Source organism: Crinia signifera, chromosome 8 (assembly GCF_055691185.1).
Source record: "Crinia signifera chromosome 8, ASM5569118v1, whole genome shotgun sequence".
NCBI lineage: Eukaryota > Metazoa > Chordata > Amphibia > Anura > Myobatrachidae > Crinia > Crinia signifera.
Window position 1 is genome coordinate 106,063,937 of NC_139224.1, and position 16,469 is coordinate 106,080,405.

The window sequence follows — 16,469 nt, forward strand, 5'->3', positions numbered from 1 at the left end:
CAGAATAATTTCTAAATGAAAAGCTGTCATCTACCCATTACAAAGGGGTGTAGCTCTGCCTAAACTCTATAAGTGTTCAGGGAGCATCGCAGGAAGCCTCCCGGGCAAATGATGAAACCAGTCATCAAGAAAATTAGGTATATACAAGGTGAGGCAAAATAGCTCCCAGATTTTAAAGGTTAACAAAAAAGACATGATAAATGCTATTCAAAATTTTATTACATAATCTCTGGCGTCATCGCTGCAATTTCTTGACAACGTTTACTTCATTCCTGAGCGGAAAACATTTCTCACCAGGTTCATCAAAGGACCCTATACAGCCAACTGCCATCTGGACGCTGAAAGTCTACAAGCATCGACCCAAAATTATTAATGAACTAAAAACTGCTATGCTATTCATACACTGTAAATATCCTGCAATATAAAAGCATTCCGCATGCCCAATACCCTGTAAACAATAACACTTTTCAGCCCAATCCATTCAAGGATTTCTATTTTGCTGGGGCGCAGCTGTTCTTGAATCAGCTGGCCTCTTCAACCACGCTGTGCGCCGCACTTCCGGTTTGGTGAACCGCATGATGACTCATATCCTTGCTTCCGGTGATGTGTGGAACGCAAGAGACTTCCTGAAACAGGCGCAATGCTTTCTAGATGGCTGAAAGTCCTTTTAGCCATAGCCTGCTATGCGTGGCTTGACTTCCGGTATTGTATGGAAAGCAGGGAACTTCATGGGAACGGAATAGGCACATCCTGAACACCAAAGTCTGGAGACCCGGTTCTTTTGTAATTGATAGATTTGGTTCCACTTTATTCTCTCACAAATGTCATTGGGCCAATAGGAAACGTACAACACAAAAATAAAATAATTAGTGAAATATCACAAAATATGAAGATTACAATTTAAGACATACATATAGACATATGAAAATGTTTAAGAATATTTAAAAACCAATATAAGCATTATAAACCATTCATATATGAATGTTGCTCAATAGGAATTTATCATAATCAGACTGGTTACCAGATAAAAAAGACTATTTTTATAAGAAGCATTTGAGTTCGAACCCAACATTTAGTCTGCCTGGTTCGATGGTCTTACGGGTATATATGGTCCTCATCTCCTCTTGGGACAATTTTTTATCTCTATCATTGACCCTCCAATTATCAGGTACGAGTTTAATACCACAAAAGTTTACCATATGTTTGATATCACCACTATGCACTTTTTTGAAATGTAGAGATACATTGTGGGATTCTACACCTTTGCCTTTTTACCAATATACACCTTTTTGCATGAGCATTTTAACAGGTAAACACAAAATTTTGTATTGCATGTGATAAAATCTACAATATCATGCATCTCATTTGTATGTGGTGCTCGATATTGCTGAATAACCTTCATAGTTCCTTTGCATGCTCGGCACATGCTGCAGGTTCTGCACCAAAAAAAACCTTGATTTTATATAATTAAGTGGGCTAGGAGTGTTAATTGCACTCCTAACTAATCTGTTTTTGAGGTTCTGAGCTTTGCGGTAAATGAAAGTAGGTCTTTCTTTCACATGTTTACTCAAAATGGGGTCATTTCTCAGTATCCCCCAATGCTTCTTAACAATCTGCTCAATCTGTTTAGATTGACTGGTGAATTTAGTGACAAAGCAAACCCCAAGATCATTAAATTTTTTGGGGAGAGGCTCTACTGTTGTGGCTCCTCTTTGTGTTATAGCTTGTGAGCCCATCATCTTTGCTTTCTCTACCATTCCTAAATTATACCCCTTTTGTATAAATTGCTGGCTTAGTTTACTGGCATGTACCTAGTAAGTATCCAAGTCTGTACAGTTTCGGCTGATCCTGTTAAATTGACGATCCGGGATGCTCTTTAGCCAGTTGGCATGGTGATTACTACTGAAGTCAATGTATGAGTTGCTATCAGTGGGTTTCTCATCATTTCTAGTTTTTAGACAACCCATATCCACATAAATGAGGAGATCCAGAAAATGTACTTCCCTTTGACTAATTTGAAAGGACAGTTGAATGCTAAGTTGGTTATTATTGAGTTCTAACAGAACTTTTCAAGGGATAAGGCATCACCCTTCCACACAAATAAAATGTTGTTGATGTATCGATGATAGGTAACCGGGCTGGCGCCCAGGTGGGGTTGGCTCCAGATGTTAACTTCCTCCCACAATGCCATAAAAAGATTGGCATAACTGGGCGCCAGCCTGGTCCCCATCGCCATACCCTTAAGTTGAAGGAAAAATTGTCCATCAAACCAAAAATAATTGTTCCTTAAAATTAAGGAAATCCCCTCCAGGATGAAGCCCTTAAGGTCCGGAGGTGTATTCTCTTTGTCAAGGAAACCCCACAGCCTGAAGGCCCAATTCATGATTGATTATTGTATATAATGAGGTGACATCGGAGGTCACCAGTGTACACTCCGATTCCCACCTCACCTCCTTAAGCATCTGTATTGTACTGATGGTGTCCTTAAGGTAAGACCGGGTTTTAAGTACCATTGGCTGCAACAGGGAGTCGATGTAATGCGACAAATTTGACAATAGAGAATTTTTGCCGGCGACTATGGGTCGGCCTGGAGGTTTAGTGGCCGATTTATGAATTTTAGGGAGTACATACACTACCGATATAGACAGATTAACAATGTGTATGTACTCACTGACCATATTTGTAATGGTCCCTTTAGATGTATATAGAGCTAGAAACACCTCAAGTTTCTCTTGAATTTTATCAGTGGGATCTCCCCTTAGCTTTTTATATGTATTTTCATCCATGAGCTGCCTCACAATTTCTGCATTATAATCATCAGCCAACAAGATCACAATACTGCCCCCCTTGTCAGCTGGCTTTATTATAATTCCCTTATTCTCCTGTAAGGATTTGATGGCCTGATGTTGTCCTTTTGATAAATTGACATTTTTTTATACAGTAGGTTTAAGTTGAACCTTATCTAGATCCTCTTGGACCAATTTCTCAAACGATTCGACAAAACACCCTTTTTTATGTGTCGGGTAGAATGTCGACTGTTTTTTTGAATACAGAAAACTGACTTTGGACTTCATTATGGACAGTGTCATTTCCCTCCTCGAAGTATCTTTTAAGGGTTAGTTTGCGTATAAATTTCTGGAGGTCCAGAAACACCTCAAATTTATCTATTTTATTGGACGGGGCAAATTTTAAACCTTTCTCAAGGACACCTACCTCGTCCTCAGTTAAACTATAATTGCTAAGATTGACAATTTTAGTTTTATGAATATCTGCACTTAATGTTTGACCTACTTCTATATGGATTTCTCCATTGGTCTCCCCACAGATATCACTGTTGATTATTATATTTTTCTTTTTAAATTTTTTTTTGCCCTGTTTACCAAGTTTTCCTCTAGGCCTGTACTTTCTGAGGGTTTTTATCTGTGGACATTGCGACTGATCCGCCTGTCCAAAAAATGACGATTTTTAGATTCTGGTTCGTCCTCCCTTCTTGACCTATGGCGACCTGGGGTAAATTGATTAGTACGATCTGAATTTATATGAGTCGGTGTTTCTTTAGAGGGACATTTATCCACCGGATTCTCAATCCTCTCCCTCCAATTATCTCTTGAATTTTCCCTCCACGCTTTATAATTGTTATGTCTCCTATGCCTATTCCGAATTATGTCATTATTTTCTTTCTTTTTTTTTTCTTTCGTTATTGTAATCCATCTTTAAAAAGCTCAAGGCATGGTCAACGTTTCGGTTCTGACACTGACCCATTTTCAAGACACTGCAACAACGTCTTTATCTCAGAAGCAACCTAAAAACAGACTACCCTAAGCCAAGTTAAATAGCATAGGGTACCGCCTTTCTAATTAATACCAGCCAATCATACATATTAGTTATCGCATCAAAGCAGAGTACATACCGATAATGACTATCTTATTAAAGCCGGGCATGGTCCGTGTAACCACGCGCCTCCCGGCGTGCGTTTCACCCAACTGGAAGGGATTCACCATCCCCTTCCGCCCTCTGACGCTACACTTTATCAGAAGAGACCACTGGTCTACTTCCGCCGCAGGCTCTGCGTTCAACTAGCTGCTGGGCGGCTTAGAACTTCCACCTTGTGATCCACATAGAAAATTAGCTCCTTTAGCAGTCAATTAGCTCCTTTATCATACAGATATATTTAGATCTGAAAAGGTAAAGAACCACTCTCTTTGGCCTTTATTCTAGTTCACTCTAAGAGGTAAATTCCTTCTTAGATGGACAAAACCATGTGCACTGCAGGTGGGGCAGATGGACCATGCACTATTTTCAATTGTTCACACCTTAAAAAAGGGGCTTAGCACCTCGAAGCGACGGGCTATCTGATGTGACACCTGTTTGTATTTTAAATACACATTTTTTTGCAAAATTCGAGAGTGTCACCTCCTGTATTCTAAGGTTATATATATATATATATATATATATATATATATATATATATATATATATATATATATATATACTGTATATATATATATATATATATATATATATATATATATATCCTTAAGTATTCTCAATAACCTATTAAACAATTGTAATCACAATTGCAACATGAAAACTAGGGAACACTTCTGCTCACTAGCATGGTAGGCAATTATTTAGGGAGCTTTATCTATGATTGGTTCAATTATAATTTTTATCTGTTTTTTGAAAATCTGCTACTTAAAATGTGAGCACTTTTTTGCACCCACGATTAAGTTTTCAGATCACATACTATATTTTGTAATATCAATAACTGATTTTTTCATCAAGATGATGTATAACTTGGTTACGGTTGGGATCATTTGGTCTACAGCATGATGGTCGCCAGTCATTAGGTCGACGCCATTAAGTCGGCATGGGGAAAGGTCAACATGGTTCAAAGTCGAAAGGTAATTAGTTCGAAAGGTCGTTAGTTCGACAGGTCATTAGTTCGACAATGTCTACATCGACAGTCAAAAGGTCGACATGGGGTTTGTCACTGTTTTTTTACCTTAATGTCAACACAGTCGACATGGACACAGTTTCAAGTGCATCGTATCTCCTCGCATCGCTTGCTGCGCTCGCTATGTGTACATGGTGCCTTGCTGCGTTCGGCACACTATTTTATTCTCCCACCACGCCCTAGTGGATGGTAGGTGCATGAAATACCGCCTGTCGTCACATGTCGGCTCAAAAAACAGTGAAAAACCCCATGTCGACCTTTTGACTGTACACCTAGACATTGTCGAACGAATGGCCTGTCGAACTAATGACCTTTCGATCTAGAACCACGTCGACCTTTTCCTATGTTGACCTAGACCCATGCCGACCTAGACCCATGTTGACATAATGGTGTCGACCTAATGCCTGTCGATCATCTTGCTGTAGACTAAGTGACCGTATGCCCTTGGTAAAACTAATAACAAATGTTTTAATTAGAATATTAATATGTGAAACATATACTATTAGGAGTAGTTTCATTATATTGATCTGTTTTATTTCTACAATCTCATTCATGTACTTTTATATGTATCATATTACTTTTCTTATAGCTTGTGGAAAACTAATGAAGATTACAGGACCAGTCACAGTGAAGGCATCTGGACCAAGGTTTGGAGCTTGGATGACTGATCCTGTAGCCTCTGAAAAAAACAATCGGGTATGTACTGATAATCTGTAATTTACCAAGTAGTTTTAACTTTTAAGAATTGTTAATTTTCCGAGATATACATCTATACTATTATACGTGGCGCTGATGAATGGATTATTGATGTATAGATAAATAATCAGATTCTTCTACTGATGCTGATAACACTTATTATTGTTGGGTTTAGCTGTGTAAAGCAGGTCAACCGACTAAATTAATGAGCACATGGCAAAAAAAGTCCTCTCTGAGCGCTCAAACCTTTCATAACGTATTTAAAGAAATGGAGCATCAAGTGAATTTCATTATTTATTTATTTATTAATAGTTTCTTATATAGTGCAGCAAGTTCTATTACGCTTTACAATTGAAAACAGTGATAAAACAAAAAGGGTAGTTACAGACAATCAAATAGGAAGGTCCAGCCCGAAAACATACAATCTGTACTGTAGGATAGCTCAATTGGGTGCCATATGCCGACTGACGGTTTGCTAAACATTGAATTCCCCCCTCTCAGTATCCCTTATACAGTATCACTCTCTATGTCCCCTGTACCCGTGTCCCTTATATCTCTCTCAGTGGGGCAGATGTATTAAGCCTGGTACGGTGATAACATGGAAGGTTATAATGCACCAGCTAATCAGCTGTGTTTGAAAAATGACATTTGGGAGCTGATTGGCTGGTGCTTTATCACCTTCCACTTTATCTCCACTTTATCACTATACCAGGGTTAATACATCTGCCCCCTATTCCTTATACCACTCTCTATGCCCCTGTACCCATGTCCCTTATATCTCTCTCTGTGTCCCTTATATCGTTCTGTCCCCTATGCCTCTCTCAGTATAGTCTTATATTCCCTATCACAAAGGACAGTTCTTTGTAATGATAGAACTTCTGAATTTATGACCTGGAGTCCTATATGCCTTTTGTCAAGTGATGGGCGCCCTGGAGGTGCTTGAATTTATCCTGTTGGATCCCTCTGAGAAGGGGTCTCCTTCTAAGAGGGATCATAACATTGTAGACAGTATCCTATCCACTGAATCTATTGCATTCTGGGGCTTGATGTATATGCGGTAACCGGCCAAAACTGCATTTTTGGTGGTTTGGTTTCCTGCATCTAGCAAAATTTGTGTAAAGGGTCACTATGCTAAGGAGTGAAATATATGTATATATAGATATGTGTATATATATATATATATATATATATATATATATATATATACACACACACAGTGGTCGATGTGGACATTTTTAAATGGAGTATGGAAGAAAGAAGTCTGTAGGTATGTGCATGCCATGTTCTGAACGTGAGGGAGTGGCCACTCAAAAGGAGCCATGTCCTTGAGTGTAGTGTGCCACATCATATACCCCTTATACACTTTATGCAACATATTAGATGATCCCCTTATACTTGCCCCTTATACACGGAATGAGTCAAAATTCACATTATGCCACAGGAAATAAGCCAAAATTCACATGGAATATGCTAAAATTCACAATATGCCACACGGAATAAGCCAAAATTCCCACAAAATGAACACACATTCATATTCTGTCACATTAAATGAGCCAAAATGAATATATAGCCAAATAAATTGAGCCAAAATTCACATAATGCCATACGGATCGAGCCAAAATTTACATTATGCTGCACGAATTGAGCCAAAATACCTATTACGTCGCACAGATTGAGACAAAATTTACATTATGCCTCACTGATTTAGCCAAAATTCACATTATGCTACATGGAATTAGCCAAACATCACAAACAGTGATGGCAGGAATGCAGGCGCAGTAAAGATGGGGATTTAGGGACAGTGACGGCAAGGATGTATAAACAGAGATGGCAGGGATGCAGTGACAGAGATGATGGGTTTGCAGGTGCAGTAACGGTGGGGATGCAGGGACAGTGATGGCAGGGATGTATAGACAGGTGGCAGGGATGCAGGGGCAGAGATGACAGGTATACAGGGGCAGTGGGATGAAGGGACAGTGATGGTGTTGACAGTGATAGCATGGAAGCAGGAACAATTTCTGTACTGTATATCAGATAAAACGATTTGAATGAAGATTCCTGCAACCAATTGCTGCGGTTTTTATGGGGAGTTGCTCACACTCCTCAAAGAATCATAGCAAAGAAAAACTGCGCAAAAGGTTGAGGTAAAAAATGAAACAATAAAATTTATTTATAAATAAGAATAGATATATTTAAGAACTTAGAACCAACGTCACAATAGGCCTGTTTCATCTGCTATAAGAACATGTATATATAACAATCTATATTAGCATATAGGCAATAATACACCTGAAGTTTCCCCCAGCTGGGCAGATCTGTTAGTGCTCCTATGCAATATTAATAAGCAGTGTTATTTGCTGTAGATTGTTCATTTAAGCAGAGGTTAGTAGGTTATTGCTTCCAATATGGAACGATTATTAAAATCCTTTATGTCTGGCCAGACATTGTATGGAAAGGTACCTGTAGTGTTGACACGTACAATAGGTTTACACTTCTCCCTGCAACTGGTGCTGAATCACCTAATATCATGCAGCTTTATCCGGAGTCTTTGGGCAGTATTCAATGAGAATTTTGACGATGTGCAGCGAATCCTGTTTCGGATTCGTTGCACATTTGCCACTGCCCGCCGCGTTCCGGAGCCTCGCCGGCTCCAGTATTCAACGAGTCAGGGGCTCACTGCCCCTGACCGGCGAATTTTAACTCCTGTGGCGATGCTGCAGGGAGCCTGAGGACGGCGGCAGGCAGGGAGATGGAAGTCTCCCTGCCTGCACCAGAACATTTGTGGGGGGGAGGTGGGCTCCCCGGGAGCCAGGCAACACAGGCTGCCCCCCGGGATAGCCAACAGGGGACCGGGTATTCACTACACCCGATCGTGCACATGTAATGATCGGGTGCAGTGAATATATGAATATCTAATGAGCAGCTCGGCTCCCGGCCCCCTGCTGGCTGCTGTGTAAATATATATAGAGTAAGTATATATATATATAGAGTAAGGAACTGGCGTCACTCCAAGGGATTTTTCAAATAGACTTTATGTAGAAAAAGGTCGACATCAGCATGTCAATGCTGTCGACGTTTCAATGGCACTTAGCCATTTTCTTCAGGACATGACATGCAGACAATAGCAAAGGCATAAAGCAGAATACATGGTTTAAATAGATCGCTTACCTGACGGGGTCTGCCCGGCGGCCGGGTGCACGCCGTCCCTCCCTTCACAGGGTGTTCCGGTATGCTGACGTCAACTTCCGGCTCCCGTTGTCCGGGCAACCCGCCAAGCTAACGTCCCCAGCCGCCGGACATTCTCCCGCAGGTCCCAGCAGAACTATGCGAAAAATAAATGAACCATTAATAATACAAGATAACTGCGTGCTACTACTGTATAGTAGGCACAAATACACATTATAATAGCGTGCACAAAAAAGCATAACACTTAATGAACGGCAACTTGACTTATGACATGATCAATATAAGACACTCCAGTTGAACCGCTCATTCAGTCCCAACGGTTTGCTGGTCTGTAACCGGTAAATCCACCTTGACTCCAATTTAAGGAGGGCTCCATCCCGGTCAACCCCTCGACGCATAGGCGGGACATGGTCAATCAATATAAATTTTAAATCTCCAATCGAATGGCCAGCATCCAAAAAATGCCTTGCCACTGGTTGTTCAGCAGTTTTGGATTTGATGGCATTAGAAATCGCAGACCGGTGCAAGGCCATCCGGTCCCGAATGGTGCGGATGGTCTTGCCAACATAATGCAACCGGCAGGGACAATACAGGAGGTAAATAACGTGTGTCATTAAGCAACTGAGGACTTGCTTTATAGGGATGCTGGTATGACTAATAGGGTGATTAAATGACTTACACACCACCATATTTTTACAAGTGGTGCATGCAAGACACCTATAACAGCCTGGGGGCTTCACCAAAAAATTAGGAGGGGGCAAAGGAATGTCAAAACCCGTTACATCCATGTGGACCACTCTGTCTTTGATGTTGCGGCCTCGAGTATAACACGCCATAGGTCTTCTTTTTTGTAATCCTGGCAATGATGTGTCCGTCTTGATGATGGGCCACAGGGCTGTTGTTGCCCTTTGGACTACTGGACTAGACATTGTGTACTGCTGTTTCCAAGGTAACACATCTTGTTGACAGCGAACTTTGGGTTTCAGCAGTTCTTCCCGTGGAATAGCCAGGACCTGTCTTTGGAGATTGCGCAGATGTTTGAGATTGTAGCCTCTGTTGACAAATTTATCGACAATAATGTTGGTGCTGTCCTTGGCTAATTCAGGTGTACTAGAAATTCTAGCAACACGCATTAATTGTGATTTCGGGAGGCCTTTTTTCAGAGGCTTGGGGTGATGACTGGACCCTAACAACAGAGTATTACGGTCAGTGGGTTTTGAATAAACTGAAGTTGACAACTGTCCATCATGCAATGAAACCCTCCTTAAATTGGCGCCAACAATTAGAATATAAATGTCCAAATAACAGATCAACATCCAATGAAGCACATCGGAGATATTTTCCAACACTTATTTATTTGTCTTCACAGGATTATCAGAGTAAAATCGCATGTAAAGGAAACTACCATGCAAGGAAACTATCTACATGCGATTTTACTCTGATAATCCTGTGAAGACAAATAAATAAGTGTTGGAAGATATCTCCTATGTGCTTCATTGGATGTGGATCTGTTATTTGGACATTTATATTCTAATTGTTGGCGCCATACCACTATTGGGTAAAAAAAATATATATATATATAATATATATATATATATACATTTCGTAATATAATCTATTAGTTCTTATCATCTTAAATTTAACTCAGGTATACTAATACCAATAGTGACATATTTTACAGTTTTACATATATCAAAAAATGAATACCTAAAACAGCTTCCTTTCTTTGTACTGATTAGTTGGAGTATGTATCCTGGAGTATAATACTTTCAATTTACATATTAAATACTAGCTGACCCGCCCGGCGTTGCCCGGGAAAACCTTGGGGTTTTTTTATTTCCAAAATTGCTGAAAAATGTAATCTTACAGTATGCTGTGCCAAAGACCTAAGATTGTAATTTGTTCTAGTTTTCACCATAATGTTAAAATGTGTTTGCATTGATACTCAATGATGGCAATGAATTCAGGTGTGGTGGTGTTGTTTGAAACACAACGATCCTGAGTTGATAACTTGTATGTGTTGATGAATTCTACATCCACTCCTGAGATTTAGCACCTATGACATAGCCTCCAACATCTGAGGGTCAGAAATCGGTACAAAATCAGAAAGGGATGTGGCCACACCTCCATTTCTATACTTTCAATGGTACAGTTTCTAGGATGTGTAAATACAGGTGCTGAGTGCGTGGAGACCGGGGTGGGCGTTACTTACCGCGCCATAATTAATAAAAAATTCAACGCTCCCTGCCACTCCCGCTCCCCTCACCAATCCAGCCTGCAGCAGTCTCTGAGGTCTGGAGATCTGTAAAGCACATGCACCGGTCATCTCTACCAGTGGGACAGCCCCTGAGTGTGGGAGCATGTCCGCAGGCCTGGCCACATGACGTCATAACGCGACGCAGGCTACCTGTACAACACTGCAATGCACCACTGGGAATGGGTGCAATGGGCCAAATTCTTCCCTACACCCGCCGGGCCAATCCACCGATCCAGCCATCGCAATCATCAATGCGTGCATTGATAAGGTTTGGAGTGTAAGAAGTTGAAGAATAAGACTGAGATAAAGATTTTCCATGTTAAAGTGTACAATTTACTCAATAAATCATGAAAAGATATAAGTGTACATAGAAGTACAATCAAGAAATGAAAGTAGGATTAAAAAATAAGTTCTGATTCAAACTCATAATTGTTTGGATGGGGGTGGGTTGTGAAACAAATCTATAGGTGGAGGGGGTTATGGATATTGTGGGCATAATTGGTGTTTGGTACACCTACAGGGGCTACTCATTTGATGGGATTTTCACTACAGTGTCATGGTCAAAGTGTCACCATAAGGGGATTCCCAATTCGGGTCCAGGTGGTCTTTTAGGAACCCTTTACAATCCCGTAGGTCTCTTCTCCTTGAGCCTACGGTCTCCCTTAATAATAGTCAATCACTGAGGGAGACCATAGGCTTTAGGAGAAGAGACCAACGGGATTGTAAAGGGGTCCCTAAAAGACCACCTGAACCCCAATTGGATTTCCCCCTACGGTGACACAGTAGTGAAAATTTATCATCAACTGGGGACCCCCTGTAGGTGTACCAAACACCAATTATGCCCACAATATCCATACCCCCCTCCACTTATAGATTTGTTTGGCAACCCACCCCATCCAAACAATTATCAGTTTGAATTAGAATTTATTTTTTAAACCTACTTTTATTTCTTGGTTGTACTTCTATGTACATATATGTTTTTCACGATTTATTGAGTAAATTGTACACTTTAACGTGGCAAATCTTCATCTCAGTATTATTCTTCAAATTCTTACACTCATAACATTCAAACGAATACATGCAGCGCTCATGCCCATCGACCAAACATTATCTATGAATCAAAAGAGTCTGGGACACCCTCAAGGCAGAGCAGTGCCTAACATACAACTGACAGGGTGAGTGCAGTGTACCCACTTTGTATTGATCAAGGGGTGCAATGGCCAGGACAAAGATTTCTCAGTGCAACTTGCTGGGGAGCGCAGTGACAGGCTGGAGGACTGGAGAGACGGATATGCGGAAAAAAGAAAAAACGGTACATTAGGTACAGTTTTTATTTGCTGGTACAGACTGTTAAATAAACGTCAATTTTTTATGTGTTCTGTGTGTTGTACTGTTTTTGTGTGTGTGATGTAGTGTATGTGGTTGTGTGTGTTGCATGTATCTGTCCAATGCGTAAGTGTGTGAGGTGTGCTATGTATATACAGTATGTGTATGTTGTGTCTTTGTGTATATGTGCAATGTTTAAGTCTGTGTTTTGTGTATGTTGTACTGTTTTTTGGGTGTGTATGGTGAATGTGGGTGTGTGTTGTGTTGTTAGAGGTATGTTATGTGTGTGTGTGTGTGTGCTGTGTGTATCTGCCCTATGTGTAAGTGCGTAAGGTGTGCTACGTATAAATGTGTGTGTGTAGTGTGCCGTGTGTATCTGTGCAATGTTTAAGTGTGTGTGATCTGTGTATTGTACTGTTTTGGCTGTTTTTTGTAGTGAATGTGGGTGTGTGTTGTGTTGTTAGAGGTATGTTATGTGTGTGTGTGCTGTGTTTATCTGCCCTATGTGTAAGTGCGTAAGGTGTGCTACGTATAAATGTGTGTGTGTGTAGTGTGCCGTGTGTATCTGTGCAATGTTTAAGTGTGTATGATCTGTGTATTGTACTGTTTTTGGCTGTGTGTTGTAGTGAATGTGGGTGTGTGTTGTACTGTGAGTGGTGTGTTATGTGTGTGTGTGTTGTGTGTATCTGCCGAATGTGTAAGTTTGTGAGGTGCGCTACGTATACATGTGTGGGTAGTGTAGTGTGCTGTGCCTATCCTGGCAATGTTTGTGTGTGTTTCTGTATCTGCACAATGTTTAAGTGTGTGTGTTTGTTGTACTGTTTTTGGGTGTGTGTTGTAGTGTATATGGGTTTGTGATGTACTGCATGTGGTGTGTTATGTGTGTGTTTTGTTGTGTGTATCTGTCCAATGTGTAAGTGTGTGAACCTCGCTACGTATATATGTGTGTGTTGTGTACTATGTGTGCGTATGTGGTGTACTGTGTGTGTGTGCACCTGTACAATGTGTACATTTGTGTGTTATGTGTGGTCTATGTATATCCTCATTTATTCCTAATTGTTTAAAGTCTCCACCATAGTGTTAGAATGTGTCATTCATACTCAATGACAGCAATGAAATCAGGTGTTGAGTTGTTCCTTCGCAACGGTTTCCCAGATCGTCGATCCTTTTCCCAGATCATCAATTAAGGCAAATTAAAACTTGGTGTTTTTTAAATTTCTAAGTGAAATTTCCCAAAAACGGCTTCGAGGTGCACACCACCGGGTACAGAGGTATCTTGTTGCATAATTTGGTGGCTCTGAGTGCCACGGTGTGTCCGCAATGCAACGGACACGCACACACACACACACACGCACACACGCACGCACACAGACTCTTCAACTTATTATATAGATTCAATCTACAATATTTCATAAAAATCTGAAAACAGATTTTTTACGAATTTATATTGTTTATACTTTTCTACTTATTTTACTTATAGAGTTAATATATAGTAAAAAATAATAATAAAAAAAATAATAATAATAATAAAAAATTATAAAGAATTATAGAAAATTATACTACTCTAAAAGACATGCACATAATCTTTAACATTATACATATACAGATATATTCTATATTTTTTAAACACTATAGCAGGCTATTTACTGTGCAAGCCTACCAGGGGTCCAGCTGGGGGTCTAACGATGGCATCAGGTGGGGATCCAGTAGTGGCACCCAGTGGGGGTCCAGCGGTGGTGCCCAGCGGGCCTCCAGTGGTGAGAATGAGAGCCGGACACATTAATCGTGGGCATCTGGCGGGTCTCTGGTGGCTGCAGGAAGGGGACCATCGGCTGCACCCCACATGAACGCCAATGCAGAGCAGCATCCTGTAGGTGCAGCAGGATGATGGCGGAGATAGAGATGATGGGGACACAGGAATGACAACAGGGCAATGACTTTGGGGATGCAGGGACGTCAAGCACTATAGCAGTTTTTTTACTGTGCAAGCCAACCAGGGGTCTATCGGAGGGTCCAGCAGTGGCATCTGGTGGGTCTCAAACAGTGGGGATGAGACCCAGACACACTCAGACATTTTGGTGCTCTGTGGCACAAAATAAATTGGTCCCCCACTCACACACACTAAAAATAGGCACAGTGCGCTCCGAAATTGTGCAGCAAAAATATAGGGCGTGGATTTTTGGAAAAGGGGCGTGGTCACATAATACACCTCACAATAGTGTCTGTTATTGACATTACAACACTCAGTAGTGCTACTTATACACATTGCACCAGCTACAGCTCCTTAGGCACACTGCACCAAGTAGAGCCCCTTGAACACACTGCATCAGGTAGAGCCCTTTGGACACACTTTGCAAAGGATTACGCACACCATAATGCACTTTACACATTATGCCGCACACTGTAATACCAATTGCACATTATGCCACACACCGTAATGCCTATTACATATTATGCCACACATTGTAATACCTATAACTTATTATTATTATTATTATTATTATTATTATTACCACTATTATTATTATTACAATCATCATTTATTTATATGGCGCCACAAAGGTTCCGCAGCACCTAACAATACAAACATGAGCAAAAAAACAATTAAATAATGAATCACAATACAGGCAATTTAGGACAAGTAAATCGTAAATAAAGACAGTTCCATTATACCACACAACATTATGCCTATTACACATTATATGCATTCATTATACGCATATTATACATGCACACACATTAATTGTACAGCTACTTATATGCCACTTAATTACATGCCAGGAGTAACATGGTCCTTGTCAGGTGGTTACATACTCAATTCAAAAGGGTAACATGGTACTTGCCAGGGGTTTCATGCTCCTTGCAATAGGGGGATTACATGCTCGTTGCCAGGGGTTACATGCTTTTTTTGCCAGAGGAATAATTGCTAGTTGTCATGGGTTACATACTCTTTAATACAGGGGTTACATGCTCGTTGCCATGGGGGATTACATGCTCATTGCCAGGGGGAGATACCCGGTGGCTTACATCCTTTTTGCCAAGGGGGTTTACATGCTCCTTGACCAGGGGTTACATGCTCATTGCCCAGGGGGTTAGATACTTATTGCCCGGGGGTTACATATTCCTCAGCCAGGGCTTCAGGCACACGCTTTTCGCCAGGACTACTGGAATCCACACTTCTGGGTAAGATTGGGTGCTTTGCGCTCCCTTGCCAGGTGCACCTCTCAAGTCTTTCTCCAACAAGGTGGAAGGATCTTTGGGAGGGAAGCAGGGTCTCTGTCTTTCTGAGCCATGAGGCACTGCACACACACCCCAGCCCCCCCCCCCCGCACACACACACATGGCCTGCCCGCATATCGCAGCTCCTGTTCTCTTTTTATGTAATTATTGGGTATCCAGCAGGGAAAAGCCGGTAGAGGAAAATGCCTCTCTGGCTTAGCACTCCCCTGCCATACTTATGCTCCCTCTGCATATGGTCATTAAGATGTACATTTACAGTACTAAAGCTTCTTAAAAATTAATAGAGGCGATGTTGCCCATAGCAACCAATCATATTCTGCCTCTTATTCCTATATTGCATCTATGGAGGACAAAAATATTTGGCCCCCAAATTGCTTGGATTTCGGGATTAGACTGTGCATGTGCAGTCTAATGCCGGGCAGCACCCAAGCACCCGCTCAGATGCTGCCTGGCTTCTCCTGTCCCCAGCTGTGCGGCTCTGCGCAACGTGATGTGGTCAGAGATCACGCTGCACAGGTCACACAGCCGCACCACCGGCCCAGCTCCCGGCCACACCGCCCGCCCAGCATTTTCCTAATTGCATTTTAGGAAAGGATAGCCCGAACCTGATCACCTCTTTTCAGAAGCTTTAATAAATGTACTCCTAAGAGTGCAGCCTGCTTTTATTTCCCACTATGCAATTGCAGTACCCTATTACACCACTGTAAAGCTATACATGTTCATGATGGTCATAACTGGATTTTGGCAAAACATTCGTATACCAACAAAACCACTGCATTAACCAATCCACTTTCATGATCTTGGTTA

The 16,469-nt window shown here is 41.2% G+C and overlaps 1 protein-coding gene across 2 annotated transcripts in view; it reads left to right on the forward strand.

Annotated features, from left to right (window-relative positions):
- The window catches only part of OLFM3 (olfactomedin 3), a 173,386-nt gene that overhangs the window by 143,121 nt on the left and 13,796 nt on the right, over positions 1-16,469 (forward strand). For both annotated transcript variants that reach the window (XM_083156923.1, XM_083156922.1), the window contains exon 5: positions 5,547-5,653. In XM_083156923.1, the coding sequence (XP_083013049.1) occupies positions 5,547-5,653 (107 nt within the window). The remainder of the gene's footprint in view (positions 1-5,546; positions 5,654-16,469) is intronic.